General features: G+C 38.7%; 1 protein-coding gene across 1 annotated transcript in view; it reads left to right on the top strand.

Annotated features, from left to right (window-relative positions):
- Nucleotides 1-1,106: 1,106 nt before the first annotated feature.
- The window catches only part of FBLN5 (fibulin 5), an 861,728-nt gene continuing 836,883 nt past the window's right edge, over nucleotides 1,107-25,951 (top strand). Inside the window, exon 1 of the mRNA XM_044074715.1 lies at nucleotides 1,107-1,367. Within this exon, the coding sequence (XP_043930650.1) occupies nucleotides 1,270-1,367 (98 nt within the window). The 5' untranslated portion in view covers nucleotides 1,107-1,269. The remainder of the gene's footprint in view (nucleotides 1,368-25,951) is intronic.

The following is a 25,951-nucleotide window of genomic DNA, read 5'->3' as shown; positions in this document are numbered from 1 at the left end:
CATCTACAACCAGTCAGAGCTAAATACAGCACTGAAAAAAAAGAGCAGAGAAGGCAGAAAGTATGTTCAGTATAAAATGTAGCCTCAGTAACTATGCTCTTAGGATAATTTAATTCATGATTTATACCTCACTGTTGTATTACTGAATTCAATTTCAGACATATAACTAGAGAGATGCAGATCTACACATAACATTATGTATATATATCTGCACATATACATACATTTAGGTTTCATCATAAATAGGATTTGATTTCTACAGCTTAATGAATAAGCTATTGTTGCATTTGTTTTATAAGAAAGTAACATATTCTTCCATTTTCTAATCACATTACTTGCCCTTGTTTTTTCATGTGTGTGTGTGTGTGTGTGTGTGTGTGTGTGTGTGTGTGTGTGAGAGAGAGAGAGAGAGAGAGAGAGAGAGAGAGACCTTCATAACTACTATTATTTGTTTCCTGGGGACATATTGTTTTCCAAAGTCTCTAGACATATGATCTTCCCAACACCATGGACAAATAAATAAATAAATGCACAAATAAATAAAACCAGATAACTAGTTAACATTTGTTTTATATCTGTGTTTGTGCTTACCATTTAAGCAGCCTATTTCTCTTTATTTGGACATGTATGGAAAACCAGCTTTATCTGATTATTTATATTAATTACCCATATAATGGGCTGTTTGTTTTGTTTTTCTGTGGAAAACCATAACAAAAAATGCGTAAAACTAAGTAAGAAGGGCTCTGAAATCTGTTTCAGTCATGTTACATGAGCATAAGCCTTTCATTTAATTTTTTAGGGATTGGAACAGGTAGACTCTTAAGCTTTAGGGAAGCATTTTTTAATATCTCAGCTGGACATCCACAGTTAAACAAACTGTATAAAACCAGCAAACTTTTATGTAGAGCAGTCTGATTCCTTTTTACTTTTTTTGTTAACAAGACATACTTTTTGAAGTTCTTTAATATGTACATAAGCTGGCGCTGTCCCCAGAATTGTTGTGGGGAGTCTAGCCAGTTGGTGCGTTCTTTAATGTAAACCAGCTGTAACTACGGCAGAGGCCCCGCTTGCATTGTTTAACATACTTATAAAGTGAAGTGTTCATTTTTAGCATTCCTCCCTCGACTGGTTTAATGATGAACTGCAGATGAGATTTAAACAAAACCAGGTGCTTGCTTTGTGCTTCACTTTAGTTTTTAAGTGGCTCTGTTCTCTCAAGTTCCTTATTTGCCATTGTGGAATATACAACACAGGATATATATGATTTGAATGCAATTGTTTTTCAGAAACAATTATAAAAGAACCACATACTCATATATTTCTCTTGGGAAAGTGGAACAAAAAATGCATCTTCATGGGTTATCAAGGTAAGAAATTATTGCCATCACTTTAAAACATTTATGAATCAGAATCATATGAAACATGAATGTTGCTTTTTGTTTTAGACTTTTGGAAATTTTATACATTGCTATGAACAAACACATACTCAGTGATGCAAGTTTAAACAGGATGTGGAGATAGAATTTATAGTTTATTGTATTTTTAGATCAGTGCAGTTTCTGTTTAGAAATTAAACTGAATTAAATTATTTACAATGCAATGCATATTACTGAGAGTAAAACAGCATAGGACATGTAGTTCATTATTTTATTTGAAGATATGAATGAATATTTGATGGCAGGTAGAGGACATAAAGGCAGTTATTGAAGCTGATGGCCTCTTAAATATTGCAAGATGAGCACAAATTCTTTTTGTAGGTGCCAGATATATTTCACTAGAAAATGTCTCTGCTTTTGCCTAAATATGATTTTAATGTCTCCTAAATTCAGTATTATTTCTGTCCAACCAAGAGTTGGGATTTGTATTGCATAGTAATGCTAGTTTTGCTATTATATTTAACTTGTCTTCATCAAGGGTTTCAGTAGCAAATTATACATATTGTCTGTGTCCTTGGTGTGAACGGGAACCAGTGTTTTGAATGAGAACAGTTTTAGTACAAAAAGTGTTGCAGTTAAATTAGTATGTTTCTTAAATGTTTGATGTCCTTTTTAAAAACTCCACGTAGCATTATGATTACTTTTTACAATGTACAAAAGAAAAAAAGTTAATAATTTCCAACATATGCATTTAATACACTACTCATGGTTGTCTATATAGGCAGCCTGTGTAATTGCATAAAATAGCTTTGATTACCTGAATGCATTTTTTTTGCAACTGGAAATGATTACTGCATGCTAAAAACAAATTTATGTTGACAGAACACAAGAATTATGGGCCATTCAGAATTAGCCAGACAGTTAAAGACTCCAAAGCAGGAAGTGTAACAATTTCTTAAATCTGATGTGGTCCTTAGACATAACAAAATGTAAAACCAGCATGTCACTTCATGCTGACAGATTAGCCAGCATAATTCAACTTTGTATAACCATGGATTTCATCTTATAAATATCGCATCTCTAACTTACAGCCTACACCACTGGGATTCTTGCACAGGGATTTGTTACCTCCACTAGACTTTTTGTTTCAATAATTATTTCTTATTTAGCAATAATGTACACATATTCCCTATATTAACTGTAGTTTATATACATCCTGTGTGTTTTGCATTGTGGTCTATAATACTATATAAACACATTTGTTTTTATTTATAACTCTGTGGACTGACTTGTGACTATTAAAAACGACACTTGGATCAGTACATTTTACTGTTTGGCAAACAACTAACCAACTAACTAAGGAAATAATGAAACAGTTTTAATTTTGTAAAGTTGTTAGTTAAGCTATGTCAGTAATTTTAGACAAATGGTCTTCAGTTTTATAAGCACAGACCTTCATTTGTGAGTTACAGCAGTGATAGATGTATACTGTGTTGTATTTGTAAACCACTATGAAATACTTTGCTACAAACAAATATAGAATGTGGTGTTAGTAAACACTAATGTCAGGGAGGTGTAGTATTAATTCAGGTTATCTGTGGCAGATTAATGTGGGGTTTTGTTTGTAAAACAGTGATTTGTTGTTCTAATAAATTAATTTCTTGGTCAAATTAAGCATTTGAATTCTGATTATTTTGGCAGCACAGTGGCTCTCTAAGATCTGTGCCTTACAGGTTCAGGGTTCAGTCACATTTTCCAGTTGCTCTCCGTAGAGTTTGCATGTACTCCCTGTGTTTGTGTAGGTTTTCTCCAGATATTTCCATTATCATCCCACCTTTCAGAAGGCACTTTGTTTTAGTGGCTGTTCCAAAGCGTCTATATACGCTGCATTTACTTTTACTCCTTTGGCCTGGATCACGATTATTTCACTTACAGAGCTAAAAATGATTAAATTAAATGCTGTTCTCCATACCTCACATCCTTTTAAAGGAAATGGTTGTTTATTCTTATATTTCTTCTTTTTTTTTTAAAGACTATGGTACATATAGCCACACTATTTTTTATTTCTCCTCATCCCCTTATCAGGCTTAATAAAATACTTTGCTCCATTTGAAGTGCAATGATCTGTGGATGTATGACACTGATGTCCAGTCTTCAACCAGGTAACTAATTACACGGAGTGCATTTATTTGCAACATGATTACCACTGATGCCCCTAATTATGTCTTGGTGAACATGCATGACACTCCAGGTATCAAAGAAGATTAAGGCAATGTGCTGCAATCTGAATATATTCTAAACAAGTGTCACCTGTAGCCTTGACACCTTTGTGTTCAACAATTTTTGCTTAGAATAAACTTGCAGATAAATCCAGTTTCATGCATTGCTTCTGGGTCATCATATTGACAGTCCACCCCTCTCTTTTTTGTAACTAAGCTGAGTCTCACTCGTTGTCACTGCTAATAGCATGATGTTACTAATCTCTGCTCCTTCTTGTTTGTATCTTTGGGCATTCATTGGATTTGTAGGGTTACTGTAGTGTTGCATGCCCTACCTGTACCGTATACTTACGCAGGAGCATGAGCTTATTGGTTTCACGGTGCCCTTAGTTTTTTCCACCTTGCAGTTTTGGTGTCAGCTGCATGTGTGACCTAGTTTGTAATACATTTATGCCAGCAGCTGAATATTACCACTTCATTTTCCTAGAGTCTTACAATGTTGTATATTGACAACTATGTTTTAGCGCATTTTCCTGTCTGAAGCCATAAAATTGTTTGATTAAGCCTGTGTAAGTAAACCTTGAATAACTCAATATTTTCTCAAGCTGATTTCTTCTATATATAGTATCAGTATATTTTAAAGACTAGTTTGATTAAGTTTCACTTAAATACAGAGTACAGACACTGTTTTATATAAAATGAGGCACTGGATCTTGGGTCTTGCTACAGATAGCAGCTTAGAATGTGTAGCTACAACTCTAAGGACTCTATACTAGGCCACTATAGTCCTTTGCCATCTAGCCTAGCTCAGTGATTTTATACAAATATGATTTTGAGTGGGACATATGGCACTAGTGATTGCTGCTGCTAAACCACAAGTGTGAAGTCTGTAGTGGTGCAAGAGAGGAGTCTAGTAACAGAAACTAGTGATCTTTAAGAAGGTCACCAAAACAATGGATGAGGGCAAAATGGTTCACTCTGCCTACTGACCTGGCCAAGGCATTTGATGCAATACTCCACTCAAGCATTGTTGACAAACTCAAGAGGTTAGATACAAACCCTTATGTCACCCTGTGGATAGCCAGCTGGCTCACAGATAGGGCTCAGGAAGTTAAAACTGGGGAGTCCACCTCTACAAAGAGGCCATCATGAGCAGAGTACCTCAGGGATCAGTCCTGTGACCACTCCTTTATGGCATATACTTCTCTAAAGTCAAGACCAATGTTAATGGCCTCTGGCTGACTAAATTTGCAGATGACTGCAAATTAGGAGCAGTCATTGAATCCCCCACTGACACAAATGTTCTCCAAGAAGGGCAAACACAGACAAACAACTGGTGTCAGAGCCATGAACTAAAACTAATTGCCAAGATATGCATAATAGTATCTTTCAGGAAGTCATCCACCCCTGGTAACTATCATATTTATAACACATCCATATGAGTTGACCCAGTAGTCAGGAACTTAGGGGCACACACAGACAGTAATCTAGCCTTTGACCAGCATGTATTTACAGTAGTGAGGAAATCATTATATGTTGTGCAACTTATAAACAAAGGTAATACATCTAGGTCCAAGGAAGTTATTATTCCCCTGTATTCGGCATTCATCAGACCTGTTATTGAGTACAGTGCCCCCTTTGGTATGTACCTAACCAGGCATATCCAACAAATGGAATGTCCACAGACGATCCTCTCTAAATGTATACAGGGTGTACGTAATATGTCCTGTGCAGACTGCCTCAAGGCCCTATGCCTCTATTCTGTCTCCTACATGCTGTTTAGGGGAGCTCTATGCCTGGCATACAAGACATTGTCAGACCCCACTCTCATGGACCTCCTGCATATCCCCAAAACAATCAGCACTGTAATTATCTGTTCTAAAGACTTAAACTTTGCCTGTGATATAAATAGGGCCTCCTGGAGAGACAGATATGTATCCCAGAGACTACCCCATCACTGGAATGGGCTCCCCAGCCATGTGAAGCAGAGTTCCTCCCTAACCCAATTCAAATGTAATTTGGACAACTGGATGGGCTACAGGAAATTCATCCCTGGCTTGGCACCTACAGTATGTCTCTAATAGACACAGGCAGCCTGTAAATGGTTTATCTCCCAGGCTCCTGCTTACACTTATCAAGGTACCAGAACTTGTCAGAGATTTGGGATGAATGGCTAAGGTTAAAAAGGCCCTTGCAGTCATTAGCCTAGTAATTGACAATGCTATGTTATTCCAGAATGTCAGCACGTGTGTGTGTGTGTGTGTGTGTGTGTGTGTGTGTGTGTGTGTGTGTGTGTGTGTGTGTGTGTGTGTGTGTGTATACCGATACATGCACATGCAATACCATACTATGGAAACTACTTTGTGTGATATATGTGCTTGCAAATACCTGGGCTGTACCTGCAAATGGTCTATCGTGATCAAAGTACTACCAAGGTTATCAAAGTAAATTAAACAAAATAAAAATATATATGTGTCCATGAAGTTAGTCAAATGCCATTTTGGTTGACATTTGCTTAAATGTGTGTGTGTGTGTGTGTGTGTGTGTGTGTGTGTGTGTGTGTGTGTGTGTGTGTGTGTGTGTGTGTGTGTGTGCGTGTTTGTGTGTGTGTGTGTGTGTGTGTGTGTGTGTGTGTGTGTGTGTGTGTGTGTGTGTGTGTGTGTGTGTGTGTGTGTGTCTTATGATGGACTAACATCACAACCAACACTGAGTCTTGATTTATGCACATTGGTTGCCAGCATAGCTTCCACCTCCCATGACCATAGCCTAAATAAAGTAGGTAAGAAACATGGACAGTTGTGTGAATAAAGTATCCTAGCAACAGGAAGTGGCAGTGATACAGTACTGTAAAGCAGAAATACATCAGCATGAATTAGAAGAGCTACAGTAACTGCTAAACTTAAATTGTCAGACCAAAACTGTCAGGCATGCAGTTCTTTAAAGACAAAATATTACAAAAAACAAGTGGAGGGATACAATGTTGCAATCAAGTAGAACAGGTGAAACAACTTGCATTGTTGCCTGGAAGCAGTTTCACATAAACTGCTGAAGGAACAGTAAGGAATACTGGGTAACCCACTAACAACAATATATTACCTGTCTCTAGTCCACTAATTACTTTATATATCATGCCCAATTCCACTAATTCCACTATACAACTTGTCACACCATATAACCTACCACTGTTCCACTAATTACACTGTATAACCTGCCTCTGCTCCAGTAATCACACTATACAACCTGCCTTGGTTCCACTAATTACACTGTATAACCTGCCTCTGTTCCACAAATAACACTATATAACTTGCCTGTGCTCCACTAATCACACAATACAACCTGCTTCTGTTACACTAATCCTGTTATACAACCTGACACTGTTCTACTAATTAGACTTTATAACCTGCCTCTGTTCCACAAATCACACTATATAACCCGCCTGCGTTTCACTAATTATATACTGCTCCTGTCCCATTAATTATATAATCTGCCACTATCTTTCTAATATATGACTTCCTCCTACAGGAGACTTGATAGGGTCTTTTGGCCTAATGGAAGGAAATTGCAGTTGCCTTTACACAGGGGAGGTTCAAAAATGATTCATAGGTTCATAGGAAAGTATTAGGCTAACGGCTTAAGAGCTCTTAAAAGCCCAGCCAATATAACCCGATTTTACCCAATATAAGCCCCCTAAGGGCAAGAAGATGGCATGAGTTTGTCCATATGACTTCAATATCTTACACATTGCCCCTGTCCATAGGGGACATAGGTACTACCCCAGGTGTAAATTTGCGATTCCCAATCCATTGATCCAAACTGCATTTGAGGAGAGCCAGGGAAGAGCTCTGCTTAATGTGAATAAGAAGCCTCTTCCAAAGAAGCGGCAATTTCTGAGACACATATCTTTCTCTCCAACATGTTTTGTTTGAGTCGCTGACTAAGTTTAGATCCCTGTATTGGGTGAACCTCATGATGTTTGACTTGCGGATGTGTAGCAGCTCCTTCAGGGCTGGATTTGTGAGTGCCTTGTATGGAAAGCATAGGTCACCCCTTAATAGTCAGTAGGAGACAGGAGAAAGAGATAGGGCTTTTAGTCTATCTGCAAAGGACATGTTGTATGCACCCTATATTTTCTTTGTGAGAAACCTCCGAGGTCACTCCAGCTGCTGTAAGTGCCTAGTTAAGTATATGCCAAATGGTGTACTGTACTTGGTTATTTGTCTTATGAGGGCTGAGTATGTTGGACTATAATATCTTTCGATGTGGATGGCATAACTTTACTTAAAAGTTATGCCACTTAAAAGGATTTTCTCAACACTATGGATATATGGCAGTTAAAGTTCAGGCTATCTGCATACCTAGATCTCTCACCTCTGAGTCCACTCTAAGGAGTGTGCTATTGATGTTTTAATTTGCAAGGGTATTTAAATTCTCAACGGGTATGATAATTAATTTTTTTGCATTTAGTTTTAGGCCATGGTTCTGGCACCAGTCATTTGCCTGATCTAGACCCTCATGAAGGATATCTACATCATTGGGGGGATTCAAAGACTGCCCCAGCTTGCAGTCATCACCAGACTTTGTCATTCAGAGGCTTGCCACATTTGCCTTTACTTTAGAAAAGTATATTCTGAACAGGACTGGTCCCAGCACTGAGACCCGTGGCAGACCACTAGTAACTGGCCTCTTGCTGGATCTGGATTCACCCACTTTAACCACGTGTCCTGTCTTTGAGCCTGTTGGCTATCCATCTGGTGACATAGGGATTTATGTCCAGTTTTGTGAGTTTATTTATAATACCTGAGTGGGAATTGTGTCAAATGCCTTGGCCAGGTCGAGCTAGGCAGTATGTACTGTTTTACCCTCATTCATGGTCTTAGTGACTTTTTCAAAGAAATCCACCAAGTTCAGTAGACATGACCTGCCCTTGACAAAGCCAAATTGGGTCAGGTCCAGTGCTTGAAGGTCACCTATATCATTATTTATCAGGTCTATGATTATTCTTTCCATGGCCTTACATATAGGACTAGTCAAATGTATTGGTCTGTAATTTCTCGGGTCAGCAAATGGTCCCAATTTATAAAGAAGGACGACCGTTGCTGTCCTCTTCTCTATCAGGACAAAGGCAATCCAGAGGCTGTGGTTAAAAAGAGATTCTAATGGATCCAATAAGTCATGATTTAAGCTGTTTAGAGGCAACCTGGTATATTGCCAGGCCCCACTGAAGCTGCATTTTTAACATTGGGAAGCGCAGTGGCAACCTGAGTTTGGTGATAATTGGTGGTAGAGTGGTGTGGAGTATTTCTTAGGGAGAACTGGGGTTAATGGGAAGGTGAAATTTGAGCTGAATCTGTCAGCCGGCAGATTTGCTATGTCTTCTGGCTGAGTATAGGTGATGCCATCTACAACTAATTCTGCAAATAGTTGGATGTTGCCCTGAAGAGTGCAAACATAACTAAAACATGCCTTATGGTTATCCGGTTATCCTTATCTTTAGATGCTATTCTTACCTCAAAGTCTGTTTTCAGAGACTTCACTAGTACCCTTATTCACTTGTTTAGACTAATGAGGGACGTATTTCTCTGTTGTGTGCATTCCTTTTTACTTCTTGACAGAATTTTCTTCATTTTATTGTGCAACCTGTTAATATTAGGGGTCCACCTGGGTGGCTTGTTTTTGTGGTTTGACCTGGGTTTATTTTGGTCTGGTACTGCTATTTTTATGCAGTTGTTTATATGGTCATACAGGGCTTTTGTGTATGCCTCTGCATAGGTTTCTATGTTATCTGGATTTGGGGGAGGTTGGAAACTAGCTAGGACATCCCTTAATAGGGGATAACTTACCTTAGAGAAGTTCTTAAAGTTTTTGAGGTTATATGGGGGGACTAGTTTTGCCTTTATTTTAAGGGAGACTGCTTTGTGATCTGATGTTAACTAGTTAGGACATAACACGGGGGGGTATAGCACTCTCCCATATTTGTGAGTACCAGACATAGGATATTTGTTCCCCTAGTGGAAGTGCAAACTAGCTGCTTCAGGACATTTGAATTTTCAAAGTCAGGAAATCTTTGGGCTTCCATGTTAGTGGTCATATGTGCCTCCCAATTAATGGTGGGGTAGTTAAAATAATCTATTAGTATGGTATTAGGCTGGATAGTGAGTGATTCTAGTAACTTCAGGTATAATGCATGGGTTTTCTGGTTCATAGTGGGGGACCAGTTGCTAGCAAGAATATGGTAATGGATTTTTCCCATGGTTAGTTGAACATGGAGTAGCTCAAGCATGCCATATTGTCTGACCAGCCTTGAGTTGACTTGTCCTTTATATAAATAGATACACTTCCACCTTTAGCTCTTACATGTTCAGTGAGTAGATGAAATATATGAAAGGCATTATAGCCATGCAGTGGTAGAGTGCTTTACATGGCTTGGAACCATGTTTCAGTAACTACACAGACATCAGGGTGAGGAGAGCTTCCAGGGAGTGCAGTTTCTTGTTGAGGCTCCTAGCACTAAGCAGTAACACTTTTAGCTTGTCCTGAGTAGCTTTTGTTATGTTGTCTGTTTGGCAATGCCTAAAAAAGGCACTATAGGGGTGGATAATGTTTTGGCCAAAATCCGAAAGCCTAGAGGTGACAGGTAAAGACAGTCCCTGGCGAAGCAGCATGGCCTATCAACCATGTCCTCTCAGAATGACAAGAATTTTACCCCTTTGACATGACACCAGTAGCTAAGTCAAATGTTAAAGCCAATCATTTTCTGTTGGTATTGTGGCATCATTTATGGTGATGGTAGAATGCTGCTCAATGCTAGCACATATTCTGTGATGCATATTCTGAGAGGTCTCATGTCTCTCTTCATTATAGTCCAAGGAGGTATGTCTCAGGTCATTCACACCCACATGGACTATGACTGAGTCATACTTGTACTTAGGGGTAAGTGACCTGAGTGCTTGTGTGATCTGGCAAATACTGGACCCTGACAGGAAACTAACTGTAACCTTCTCCTTATCCAGCCTGGTAAGAGGGACATCACTGTGTCTCACAATGGAGTCTCCTATAAACAGAATATTGGGCTGTGGAGTATTTTGCCTTATGGGCTTTGCACTTAAGGCACAATGAGATGTGGCTTTATGTGTTGTGATGGGAATTGTCTTCTTTGTGTACATATGGAATTTCTGAGGACTGTGCCTGAGAGGCCTTTGAGGTTTGGGAAAGTTACATGAGAGCACCTCTGCATATGTGAGTCTATGTGTGTGGTCCTTTGTAGGTGCAGTAAATGATATGTGTGAGTCACTGACAACTTCTTTGTTGCCTTCTGTGCCTGTATGTGAGAGTCTAGCCTCCAATGTCAATGTGTAACTACATCTCTCACATACTGTATTAGTCTGTTTGAGAATTAAGGGGTTGTCAGTGTACATAAGGCAATTGTTACATTGCCTCAGGATGCCCATGTCCCATCCATGGCTGCAGGTCCTAATGTGCACTTGAAGGGAATAGGATTGGAGGATGTTTGTAACTGGATGAGGGAAGGGTGCTTATATGGTGTAATCTGCAGCTAAGCTAATCAGCGATGCTGCTCAACACCAAACCAGATACTGTCTGATTAGCGATAGTCCTGGGTGTTATAGCAAACCAGATACTGTCTGATTAGCGATAGTCCTTGGTGTTATAGTAAACCAGATATTGTCTGATTAGCGATAGTCCTGGGTGTTATAGTAAACCAGATACTATCTGATTAGCGATAGTCCTGGGTGTTATAGTAAACCAGATACTGTCTGATTAGCGATAGTCCTGGGTGTTATAGTAAAGCAGATACTGTCTGATTAGCGACAGTCCTGGGTGTTATAGTAAACAAGATACTGTCTGATTAGCGATAGTCCTGGGTGTTATAGTAAACCAGATACTGTCTGATTAGCGATACTCCTGGGTGTTATAGTAAACCAGATACTGTCTAATTAGCGATAGTCCTGGGTGTTATAGTAAACCAGATACTGTATGATTAGCGATAGTCCAGGGTGTTATAGTAAACCAGATACTGTCTGATTAGCGATAGTCCTGGGTGTTATAGTAAACCAGATACTGTCTGATTAGCAATAGTCCTGGGTGTTATAGTAAACCAGATACTGTCTGATTAGCGATAGTCCTGGGTGTTATAGTAAACCAGATACTATCTGATTAGCGATAGTCCTGTGTGTTATAGTAAACCAGATACTGTCTGATTAGTGATAGTCCTGGGTGTTATAGTAAACCATATACTGTCTGATTAGCGATAGTCCTGGGTGTTATAGTAAGGTAACTAGCACAGTAAACTCTCACAGTATAATGAAAATAAGCAAGGTTTCCAGATGTTTGCATCTGTACAGGGCAGTGGTTCAATGAGCAGCTCTGTGCAGATGTGCCATATTTATACTAGCACTGGAAATTCAGAAAACTGCCTGAGCCCTTTGGCTAATATGAACGACTACATTTAGAGTCCTTTTGTGTGTTTCCCATCTCAGATAGACCAGGTAAACACCTACTGCCACTAGATGAATAATCCCAGTCCTCCTAATGTAAAAGGACAGTAAAAGAGTGTCCTCAGTGAAATGGTACCACAAACAAAAAAAGATACGGATACAGCAGTGTACTTTGAACAGCTTATAAAAGTGTGATTATTCAATTAAAGTACTTCACTTTGTAGAAATGAGCCAAGAGCCACTCAATTGTACAGAATTTATAAAGGCACTAAAAACAAGATAAGCTGATTATTAAGCCCTCCAGCCACTAAAACTACATGCAGAAAACTCAATGTTTCCCAGCCTAAACAGCTCAGGTTACCACCCAGTGCACTAGATAGGAAATCCACTGACCTCTTGATGTAAAAAGACAGAAATGTGTTTGCTAGAGTGTAAAAATACACTACTTTATTCAACAGTTACCTAGATAATGAATTTAGAGCATGTCAACAGTGGTGTAGAAAGGAAGGAGGTTTTAAAGCTGAATTTACAGTAAGTGTGGGCAACTTAAAATCACCATGTTTAAAAAGCAGATTGAGGAAGGGAAGGTGGGTTGGAGAAATAACTTGCAGCAGATCACTGCCGGTGCTTTTAGTGGAATCTTCTTAGAAAAGACAGACACAGAAATTCACTGTGTATTTAAATATCACTCAAGAAACGATTTACCCAATGAAATAAAGACGTGAAATGTGCAGCCTAGACAATTTAAGTGGCTATCGCTCACATAGAACAAAGACACCAGGCCAAGCAAATTTCTTAAAACAGAAAACAAAATGGAGCAGGTAAAACAGAAAGCAGCTCTATCAGGTTAAGTAGCTCACAGACAAAAATATAGAGTTACTTCTCTCCCCCATCAGGGAATCATCAGCAGTGCTTGTGAACCAGATGCCATTGTGGTTTATGTTCATCTTAGGGAAGGTACAGAAAACTCCTTTAAAAAGAGGCTCGTAAAATTCCCCATGAGGAAATGGGTTGTTGAGATTTTGGGTGATGACTAGAATTAGATTTAGCGAGAAAATCCTCCTCATGTCTCACTGCCATTTCTTAACCTTGTTTGTTGGTACATACATGCACAGAACTGAATGCTTTGTACCGTATATGGGGTTGGCAAGTAACCACAATAATCTGGTCACTGGCTGACCTCTGCTGTCCACCTGCATCCACGCTGTCTACGTAATATGGTCTGCAGCCTTCTAAACCCACAGCACACCATAATACAAGCCATACCAGTGGCCCTGCTGTTCTTTGTTTTCTTGGCATATGAATGACATTGCTTATATCTACCTTTCCCCTTTCTCCCCCTCAGCCAGCACTTTGTGAATGCATAACCCTTGCTGACATTTAATTACATTTTTCTGTTATTTTATTAAGTGACCCTCACTGCTTGGTTGTTTTTTTTTCTCATCTGCCTTCATGTTGTTGCTGTGTGTGTAGTGTATTCTGTGTTCCATGTTTATTGCATGTTTGTACATGTAGGTACATATTTAAATTGTGTGTAATTGCTCGAAGTACTTTTTCCAACACGCACAGATACCTTTTAGGCTGTACTACTAGGTACTGAGGAGTGATATTAAGTCCAGTCCAAAATCTTGATCAATTTCAGGATACTGCTGTTACTTTCCTGGCAAAGAAATCCATTCTCTTACATTACCTTGTGGTTTGGTGCCATCCTGCGGGTTGATATATACTTTAATTGCCTCCTATTCTCTCTTTCTCTCTCTGTCTGTCACTGTGATACATAGAAGCAATATATTTTTGTCTTCTCATTAGAATTCTTTTAATTGCATTGCAATTACGTGGCCTACAAGCTTCTCACTGAAGCTTTTTCTTAACTTTGTTGGTGCTTACTTGGAAACTAAATCTACCCATCTACTAATCCACTATTCACATTCACTCCACAGAGCCAAACTTTTTTCTATGAACATATGATCTGCAACCACTAAATAGCTCTTAAAGCCACAAACATTCCTTCTGTAAAAACAAACAAAAACATACAAAAAAAAACCTATTTTGACCTCCAAGTCACACTCCTTAATACATTAACATAACTATTTTAGGTTCTTTGAGTCATCTCCTTAACAAATCCAACATCTGTAATTTGAGCATTGTCTTATAAATATATTCATTAAACTGTTAACAAAATATCATCCATTTCTTAGTAAATCTCACTTTGTCTTAAGATTTATTTTATCCTATAATCTTATTCCACTCATCCTATTCGTTACAACTACACTCCTCTACTAAACACATATTTCAGTTGCTTCTAATCATTAAAAGTATTTACTGTTACCCTTTCCCCATTTGTCATTGCTTTATTTGTAAGTACTAGGTTAGTTGCCCTAATGCCCTTATGGGCCATTTTAAGCCTAGCCAATTTTCCTCAAAGGTAAGAGTCAAACCCTGTACCTTCTGTCTGTGAGGTAAAGACCTTAACCATTATGTCAACGGGTCAGTCAGGCAATGAGTGTCAAAGAAGGCAGGAGAGTGGCATTCATGACACCCCGACCTCATGTACAAAATGAGAAAAAGGGGTTGCTGCTGCTGCTGATGATGTTTATATATATATATATATATATATATATATATATATATATATATATATATATATATATATATATATATATATATATATATATATATATATTGCATTTGCCCTTGTTTTAATGGCCTGGTTCACGGTTGAAAAGAATCCATAATGTTCTATTTATTTTCTTGATTAACAAATGAATACCTGAAAATTAAAAAATGAAAAACTATTCTTAGAACGTGCCTAATATCGCTTTATTGCTATTTCACTTATTCTTCCCCACCAGTCACATCTCTCTTCTCTTTACACTGATACTGCCAAAAGACTTCATTCAAAATAGGTGTATGAACTATGTATTGCCCATAGTTTCCTTCTTCTACTTTATTTGGTAATATCATCTACAGTGCTTAAACACTTCCCTGTCCAAAAATGTGTCTGCTTTAGGTCTCACTGCATCTTAAATGCCATATTCTCCCTCTCACACACATACTTTAATCACCTCTGTCTCCACGAGTTTGGTGACATTCATCCTAGTCCTTACCCTTTAGCATTTCACCTCTCTAATTTTTGCACAGCACTCATGGAGAGCATACAGTTTCCTTTTAACTGACCACGGTCAGCTTCATTTGCCTTAGGATCATTCTCATTAATGCAAATCGATTGTACAACAAAAGAATAAAGTAGAGCAGATAATGTTTTTACTCACATCTACATCTGATACAATGTAGGGATCACTGACACTTAGCTCAAGTCCCACATTTAGCATTCAATATTCAAACCACTCAGCAGGTCTTACAACTGCTTTTGATATTGAGAAGATCAGAAGAGTGTGGGTTCTAGCCCTACATCAGCTGTTTAGATTTATGTTCCACTGGTGATACACACTGCAGTATACGTGGGGAGGGGGTGATGCATTCCTAAGGTACCAGCCTTTGGATCAAATGTCTAAAGTCCGATCCATGTGAGTTGCTAATAGCTTAGGTAGATGTAAAAGATTTCATGGCATGTATCAAAAAGGAAAGGAATTTCCTCACTGACCTTCCTCAATTATTACTTATCAGTATGAATGCCACAGTGAGTCTCACCTGAAAATAGGCTATGCCCCATAGCACTAACCTGGTCAACAACAAAAAAAAGTAAGTAAGTAAATAAATAAATACAGTTCTGGACAGTCAGATAAGTATGCTGGGGTACAAGGGTACAACATTTTTTTAAGGAAGACAAACTTCAGAAAGGATTGCTGGAGTTAATGTTTGAACAAAAGATCACCTAACTACTTCTTGAATGAGTTTTAGTGTCCCTGCTGTAAATAAAGAGATGTGCTGTTAGCAACCATCCTCCTAGATGTTCACAAGTCACTTAAACTGACAGTCATCTTTACATTATTAAATAAGTCAACTTTATTTGAATAGACTCTTGCCTGGATTGTGGAAAACTACATGTTTGAGATCTAACTTCTCTTGTGACTAAGCCCACAAAGAGGATTAATGGCCTCAAACAAATGACCTACACTGACCGCCTCAAAAAACTCCAGCTTTACTCCGTAGCATATCACCTACTTCAAGGTGATCTCTGCATAAAATATAAAGCTATGTCAAACCCAGAGCTGTTGGACATGCTACACCTAAAGAAATCCCAACACCTCTGAGCTACATGCTCTAGGGACCTAAACCTTGTCACCACAATAAACAGGACACGCTGGAGGGATAGATTCCTGTCCCAGAGACTTCCTATACTCTGGAACAAGCTACCCATCTATGTCAAGCAAAGTTCTTCATTAGCACTCTTCAAGAAAAATCTTGATGAGTGGATGGGAAATAGGAAATACACCCCAGGGATCACTTCTGTGTCTCTGCTGGACAGTGGCACAGGAAAAATAACTTTCTTGGGTGGCGTAAGCTATGGAACCTTGCTGGCTAGGCTTACATAGGCCCTTGGGCCAATAGCCTAGTACCTATCTATGAACCTATGAGTAATTCTGTTAATCACCTCCAAAAACAGTACTGATAAAAGATTAGGCAAGGTCTCTTATTGACTGGGTACTCTATTCTCACCCTTAAACACTGAGACCAGTGGCATTTTAGGAAACCACCATAAGTAACTGCTATGCTATCTTTGCAATCTGGTGACAAGCAAAAAAAATGACTACATTATTCAAATTCATTAAAGTAAAATCCCTTAAAAGTAGTGATCAAGAGAAATCACATAATCCAGGTCATAGATTAGACAATCTGAAACTACCTCCTTTCCGTTGATGTAGTCCCAAGTTACTTTATTGATATCATCCTGTATCTGTAAAATAGATCCCCCCCCCCTTCCTAAAGCCTCGCAAGTCAAATATTTCCCTCAGTCCTGGATAGTCAATACTCTAAGGAGTCTAATACTCCTCAGAGACAAGATATGGGGGACAAAATAAGAAATGTAAGACCACAACTCTATTCATTTGATACAGGGCCTTAAGGAATTAGTACAAACAATCCATCAAATAACAAAGCATAACAATGTTTCTTCATTTCAAGGGTATATGCCTTCCTAAAGTTATTCTGCAATAATATTAAGAAATTTCTGCATGTGGTACAGACACAATTCCATCTCCTTCAGCCCTTGGACAGGACACTCAGATGCCAGAATATTTAAAAAACTGCTTTGCATCAGCTGTCACTTTACCTCTTTCTATATAAGACCTCACTCAGACTAGTCATTCCTGTGCTACAATAGATGCTCCATTCGGTCAAAGTAAAGTCATTCAGTGCCAAAAAGAAAAATACTTTCTAAAGTCAAAGGTTCTGGCTCTCGAGACCTTAGTCTCATGTGGTCACTTTTTCATTATTATTTACCGTGAATGTTTTATAATTATTAAAGCGGGTGTATTCCCCACAATTTGTACAGAGGTAACAGGAAAGCCTCTATTGAAATGGGGGAGGGAGGCACTTATACGGGTATAACTAGGGATACTCTCTGTATTCTACTGATAACAATTTTGTATACATTACTTAGAGAAACAATTGCTTATTTAGGCCATACTATGTTCACAGCTGTCTAAATTAATGCCTACAATATGATTTTCATGGATTAAAAAAATATCTAATTAATGGTTTTAGAGGGAAGACAATGTAAACATTTGTTAATGGGGGGGGGCGTTTCAATTTGTTAAATGACAGGTGGATTGGGGGGCAGCAATAAGAGTACTCGACTATGAAATTATATGTTGAGGCAAGCAACTTCAGACTCATTGCCATATTGAACAGCCTAGTTAAAAAACTTAAGAAGCTAGGTCTTTCCTTTCTTCATTTATCATAACGTATGGAAAGCAAGCCACACTCAACAAATCTCAGCATGGATTGTGGAAAGGATCTCTGAGTACCACTCTTTTTTCTATCCAAGGGTTCACATGGGAAATTCTCAATAAAGATTTATTTATTGACTTCTCTGAGACACCCACACCCATTAGTCACCTTATATGCAGGTTTGCCAAAGTATTATTTTTTCCAGCTGCCCAGCACTCAGTTAATATAGATTTAAGCGGAATTCATCATACTACTGTGAATTCATTGCTGGTAAAGGTGTCCTCCTGGTGTTGCCATTCTCAGCCACCTCCTATTCAGCTTGTATATTAACTCTATGCCCTCCCAAGTTCCTAACCATGTGTCATGCTACAGTACACTGACAACACTGCATTATCATACAAAGATAAGTCACTTTATTACTCCCACTTCAGCTGAAGAAAGATCCCAAAGTAAGAGCAGCGACTTAACAACTCATCTTTTGTTAAATGCAAATAAGCATAAACCAATGCTTTCCTCTTAGTACCTTGTACGGGAGTTTCACCCAACCTTACTTCAGCTACCAATAATGGTATACAAACAAAATGTATTAAGCACATTTAATACCTAGGAATTACTCACAACAGCTCTCTATATCTTGTCTGACAGACTCACTTAGTGGTACAATGAAAGTCCTCAAATTACTGTTTTTTTTTGTATCAGGTCAAGTGCTAGTTCCTGCCTAACTGTAGACCAGTGGTTCCCAAGCAGGGTGCATTGGCACTCTCAGGTGCCACAGTAACATCCAAAGGGTACCACAGTACCATCTCGAGGGAGCTGTTCTGTAGTGGTGGAACTATATTGTCTTTGTATCACATAGCTATACAGCATGAATCTTCATTAAAAATACTTTTTTTGTCATATTCATCTTCCAGATAGCCACACTTCATAGATATCCGGCTTATTCGAAAAACAAGCAGTCATAACCATTACAGGGACCCATTGTTCTCTATATTCACAGGGAGCTTTGGGAACAGCTTTCCAACAGAAATTAGAAGTAGTAACTTTAAATGTGTTTCTCTGACTAGCACTAAACATTTGTGCTACAAAAGGCCTTACCGGACTCGTTTATTTTTCTCCCCTGAACTTTCTCTCACAATATCTGTCCAACAAATGTATGTTTCCTGCATTTGAATGCATCACTTTTCATTTCTTCTTACACTATAATTTGTCACAAACTAGTGTACCAAGCTGCAATATTATGTGCCTCTCTATGGTTGTTCTACAAGTCCATTACTCTCTCAGATTATACTTTGATAGACTATGACACTTACTACTGTTTGTAATATATATTATTCTGTAAATATCTTCAGTATACTCATAATTGTTTACCATGTGATACATGTTCTTACATGAGTTTCTAACACACCAGACCTCCAGAATAAATGGATACTATGACTCCCTCCTCTGGGCCAGTAATCAAGGAGCCTGAATCCTCACCACTGTCACCTGTGGGGAATGTTCACTGAGAGAAAAATAGGTACGCACAGTATTTCCAGATGCAGGTCTCTGCATTAAGCACTATTTCCCTTAAGAGCACACAGGGAACATGCTCAGTCTAGGAGATGATCCCTCTCTTTCTCTCTCCAGTCCCCCAGTAATACTCCCGACTGGCACAGCTTTAGAGTTGAGTCCTTAGGTGGGGTTCCAAGCCAAGTCCTCCAGCACCCTCTCTGTGAAATCAACCAATACACACACTCTTTGAGATTTTATTTTCACACACACACACACACACACACACACACACACACACACACACACACACACACACACACACACACACACACGCACACAACTGGAAATGGCTGACAGAGATTTATTAGCTATGCCCCCTTCTGCCCAGACTATAAGGTAGTTTCATTGCCACCAGAACCCCTGACAGGTACTTTAAGGCTCTTACAAGGGTACCCAGTTATGCTGTGTACAATTAATACTAATACAAATGATAGTGTTAGGCCAGTGCAGTAAGGCTTTCAGGAGTGACCAGAGCTGTCACCAAATATATATATAAGTACTCTCAGAGAATAAAATATTCTCTAAAACACCAGCCACAATGAACAGTTTAAATATATTTAATAATAAATAATAAAAGAACATGAAAACACTAAATATGTATTTACAATAAACACCAGAGTTTCAGCCACAGGAAATATAACAAAGATGAATAGAGTCACACAGGTCCAGAAAAACAGTACTTAACTAATCTCATTATATTTTCCTGATCAATCTAAAGAATTAATATTCCCTGGTCACTTACTAGAGCAAAGCAAGAAGAAGTAGGTGAGGAAGCCTTCTATGTCAGGTTCCAAAACAGACTGCCTCCTACTACAAATACTTACCACAAGGGCCTCTCTATCATGGTAAGGTTTCATCATGTTAGCATGGTACAATTTGTGCCCCTGCCTCCTGCCTAGCAGTTCTACCATGTAGTTAATATCACTGATCTTCCTTACCACTTTGAAGGGTCCCTCCCAAGCTGCCTGCAGCTTATTGTGTTTGACAGGAATGAGAACCATAACCTGCTTTCCCACAGCATACTCTCAGGCTCGAGCATTCCTTTCATGCTGCCAGGTTCTCCTGGGCCAAGCCCATGAGCTTGCTAAGCCTTGTCCTGAGATGTAGAACATATGCAACAGCAGACTCCTTGTGGCATTCACCCTCACCCTCCCACTCATCACAAATCAAATCTAAAGGCCTCCTCACCCTATTCCCATGCAAAAACTCAAAGGGTGAAAAATCTGTGAATTCCTGGGGTACCTTTCTGTATGCAAACAGCAGATGGGACAAATATTTGCCCCACTCTCTCTCTCAAACTGGTCTGAAAATGCCCGTAGCATGGTCTTTAGTGTAGAGTTTAACCTCTCCACAAGACAATTAGTCTGGAGATGGTAGGGGGTGGTCTTTAGGTGCTTCAACCCACAGTGCTTCCACAGACATGCCAGCAGTTATGACATGAAATTAGCATCTCTGGCAGTCAGTATTTCTTTTGGGAAGCCTAACCTGCTGAAAATCTCTAAGCATTTACCACCTTCTCTGCCTTGATGGAAGACAGAGCCACTGCCTCGGGGTGTCTGGTAACATAGTCTGCTACCACCAGGATATGCTTCTTCCCTGTGGAACTTGGGGTACTCAGGGGCCCCACAATATCCATTGCTACCCTATGAAATGGCTCCTGAATTACAGGCAAAATCATCAAAGGAGCTTTGACCTTGTCTCCTGCCTTGCCTACCTTTTGGTACTGTTCACAGGTCATGCAGTACCCTGTTACATCCCTGGAAATCCCAGACCAATAAATGTTCTGCATAATACATCTCTTTGTAAGCTTTATGCCCATATGACTTGAAAAAGGAATGTCATGGGCTATGGCTAGAAGTGTCAGATGGTAGGCTGTAGGCACTACCACCTGCTGTATTACTTCACCCTCTAGTCCTCCATCAGGGGTCCACTCTCTATACAATAACCCTTTGTTCCCCACAAAAAACAATTTACCATCACCTCCTCCAAACATACTACAATAGAACTAGTAACCAAAACCAAACTATTAGGAACCATCATTAATGACAGTCTGAAATTCTACCATCACATAAATCAGGCAATAAAGTGAACTCACCAAAAACTAGGACCCTCTACAAGATCAAACCGTACTTAACAGACAAAGCCAGAACAACCATAGCATCTTCTTTCATTCTGTTTACCCTTCTTTATGCTGCACACCCCAGACTTATCAACCAGCATTCCCCCTCACCCTCCTCATTAGACCAGCATTACAACAAAATAGCCAAATTTGCCTCAAACCACAGCTATCAAACTCATCACTGTATACCTCTTAAACAACTTAAGGGGCTCAAGCTATGACACTGCCTAAGTCACTCACAATTATTCAGCACCCACAAACTCCTATTCCTCCCTGAAAACTGTCCGAGCCTAGTCAACGTGTTCCAGCAGTATAACCCCACCAGACCACTACAGTCTATCAACAAGTGGTTACTGACTGTAAGCAAGTCCAAAAACTTCACTGGAGATACACTGCACTCCTGCTGTACTGCATAAATGTGGCGCTCTATACCATTAGCTCTTAGACAAGCTGAAAATACTAAATCATACAAAAAAGTGCCAAACTAATATTTATCTGATACATGGCTATACTCATACTCCATTCCTACCTAAGTCATTACCTTAACTCTGCCTACAACCTCCTACAACTCAAAACGTTTTTAGGCAAACTCATTTATGTCCTTTTCTTTACTCTGTTCCCCCTCTGTCTAAATGTGCTTGTCAGCCACAACTCCTAATATATCTTGAAAAGCATAATGCACATTGTATATTTAAACATCAGTGATGTAAATAATTTTTAGCTACTATATATACTTTATATTCTTTGTATGTTTATAAGTTTCTGTAACATATTGTTTTAAATACCTGTATGTTATCTAACTTGTAAGTACTGTGGAACTTTTCTTCCCAGGCCTCCTGAAAAGCAGCATATGTTTGTCCAGTAGGACTAACCCAGTAAAAAATGCAATCAATCAATCAATAAATAAATAAATATAACAACAGCCATAAAAGAAAAATTGTGCTGTGATGTAATTTATACAGATTTAACATCAGTGTTTGTCAGGGTCTTACACGAAACAATGATCAATAAATTAGAACAACTAGATATTGACATCATCTCAATAAGATGGCTATAGCTTCATGGCTTACAAATAGGACATGGCAAGTATTATTCAGCAAGTAGACAGGCGAAATTCTAGGTTACAGTCAGATGCCCCATAGAGCTCTGTCCTAGGTCTATACTTGCTTAGAGTATATCTTTCAGATCTATCTTTTTCATTTGAGATGTTCTACACAGTCTGCGCGCAGATGACTTGAAAATGGGAAACTGATTACATGTGTTACAGATAGGCCACATCTCCAAAAGAACTTGACTAAACTGATCATTTGGGTACAGGAAAATTTGTGCTGATAAATACATCAAAAACTAAGCATATGAGACTTAGGAGGCACAGACTGAAAGGTGAATACAAAACACAGCACACTATATATTTCAGATTATATTCTGGAAAATGTAATAGAGAAGAAGCAGTTAAAACATAGTACTCTTACCGCGACCTATTCAAGTGAGAACAAAGAATAGAAGGACATTATCGAGAGAAACTGGCATGTATTACAGATAAACAAGGCTATAGCTGACATAGTAGAGATGAAACCGACAGTCTGCTATAGGAATACTAGGTCATTGATACAGAGGTTACGTTACCCAAAAGGGAAAGATTGTCTATGGAACAAACAACAAGAAGTAGGGACTAGAAAATGCAACAACTGTACATATTGTAAGTTTATAGATACATCTAATGTTTTCATACATCCAGATACAGGCAATGAATATAGGATGAAGGCATTGGCAGATTGTAATACAAAAAATTTAGTATATCTTGTATAATATGTGGGTCATTTTACGTAGGTAAAACTAATAGGCACCTGTGAGAGCGCATTAGGGATCATCTCTATTGTGCCCATAAAGGACACACATACAGTGCATTGGCAAAACATAGGAGCAGGGTGTTAAGGATGGGAAATACAACAAATAAAATAGCACAAGTAGAACTTCAAAGGATTATTAAGTTGAGACCCATTGAAAAACATGAAATTAAGAAAGTAAAGACTAACTTATATATATATATATATATATATATATATATATATATATATATATATATATAAGTTTATTATACTTATGTCTACATTTTTATATATTTTTATATATTCACGTATACACTTTTTATATATTTATATATATGTATTTATGTAGATAATGTTATATAACACTATGTTTTAGTACTATATTCTATTGCTGTGTAAAGGTTAGTCCATGTGATGCATTTTTTTAACAAGAACAGTATTTTCATTGGTTGTTTTAAACTGAAAGGGAGGCATAATTGTATTTAAATGAAAGTAGATTGTTGCGTTGATGGTCTGATGAAGCAAATGTATATTTGTGAAAGTGCTCGCCCTGTTTGTTATATTAAACCTGTGTCTTATGACAGTTTTGCTGTTCCATTTACAGTCTCCTTACAGCCGTGCATCTGTTTCTGAAACCTTTGCCTAATAAATATAACACACAGTGATTGAAACTATAGATTCACTAAAGGACCTAGGAATATGGGGTCAGATCCAGCTTTGAGTGTTTTTTAATCATATTAACCAATGGGTCTAATTCAGTAGACTGAAATTCCACATTACCAAAACTAACTTTATCAAGACAAAATTAGCGAAACCTGAATTTACCAAATGTTCACATCACTGGAAGCTTTAACAGGGTATGGAGGCACTTGGCCAACATTAACGCTAAAAACACACTGCAGTATTTCAAAATCACTCAAGTGGGGAGCTGCACCCCCACATCCTCCAATGTGGGTTGCTGCACCCCTACCCCCCTAAATATATATACCAACTCTGGGATTGCACTACACTGGAGAAAAGGGCAAATTTCCCCATGTTGGCCAAGTGCCAACATTACATCTCTGGTCCACTTGAATCACTTGGAAAGAATCATCATTGGCATGATAAATGAGGACATAGGTAACCTGCAAACATTGGGCCCATCACTGTTCGACTTTGTGAAAGGAAATTGATGCCTACTAAGTCTGGTACACTATTCTGAGAGGGTTACCAAAGCATTGGATGAAGGTAAGACTGTGCACACAGCTTACCTCAACCTGGTCAAGGCTTTTTATACAATATACCACTCAAGTATTATAGACAAGCTCACTGATTTAGGTCTAAACCCTTTTATCACCCACTGGATATCAAACTGTCTCACTAATAGGACCCAGGAGGTCAAAACAGGTCAGGCCACCTCCACCAAGAAGCCAGTCACTAGTGGAGTCCCCCAGGACTCCATTATGGGCCTGTTCCTTTTTGGCACCTATTTCTTTGAAATGGGAGCAAATGCTGAAGGTTTATAGATAAGTTTGCAGATGATTGGAAGCTGGGCTTATCATAGATTCCCCTGCAGACACTAGTATTCTTTAAGAAGGTCTATCTCTGACTAAAAAATGCTGCCAAAAGTTATGGTCTTAAACTCAATGCTAAGAAATTCATAATTGTACCCTTTGGAAAGTCAACCACCCCGGATTATTACTATGTTGACAATATGCTCCTAAGAGTTAATCCAGTGGTCAGGGATCTGGGTATGCACATAGACAGCAGCCTTAATTTTGACCATGATGTGGTCACAGTGGTAAGGAAATCCTTTTATGTTGTTCAACATATAAGTAAGGGCATGGCATCTAGGTCCAAAGAGGTCATTATTCCACTGTACTCCTCCCTCAGACTAGTCATAGAATATAATGCTCCCTTTAGTATGTACCGACCAGGCATCTCTAGCAACTACAGTGACCTTGGAAGTTCTTTACAAAAAGAATACAAGGAATAACAAACCTGTCTTATGCAGAGCACCTCACATTCATTAGTCAAAGAGTAACACAAATACAAGATCTAGGGACCGGAATTTTGTCTGTGACTTAAACAGAACATGCTGGAGAGATAGATATGTGTCTCAGAGACTGACCACCTATGGAAAAGGCTTCCCATCCATGTGAAGCTGAGTTTGTCTATTACCTAGTTTAAGCACAACCTAGACCAGTGGATGGGGAATAGGAACTTTACACCAGGCCTGGCACCCATGTCACTTATGGACAGAGGTAACTAATAAATGCCTGGCCCTCAATGTCCTATTTGGAAGGAGGACATCATTATTCTTTTTGGAAAACTTGGCTAGGCTTAGAAAGGTACCCCTGGGTCATTAGCCTAGTAACAATCTATTAATCTATGTACACAGAAGTGCTATGGTGTTAACATAAAAGGACATTTGTCAGGTGCATAAAAAGGGAGGAAAATATTATATATAGGAAAGTAGGAAAAGACAAAGGCAGCAGTCAGAGGGACATACAGAAGGACAACATATAGGAGAAGGCAGCAGTCAGAGGGACATACAGAAGGACAACATATA

Source organism: Protopterus annectens, chromosome 6.part0, assembly GCF_019279795.1.
Source record: "Protopterus annectens isolate FY-2018-M chromosome 6.part0, PAN1.0, whole genome shotgun sequence".
In the NCBI taxonomy this organism is placed as follows: domain Eukaryota; kingdom Metazoa; phylum Chordata; order Ceratodontiformes; family Protopteridae; genus Protopterus; species Protopterus annectens.
Note: the sequence above shows the minus strand (reverse complement) of the source record. Positions and strands in the feature narration are given on the sequence as shown.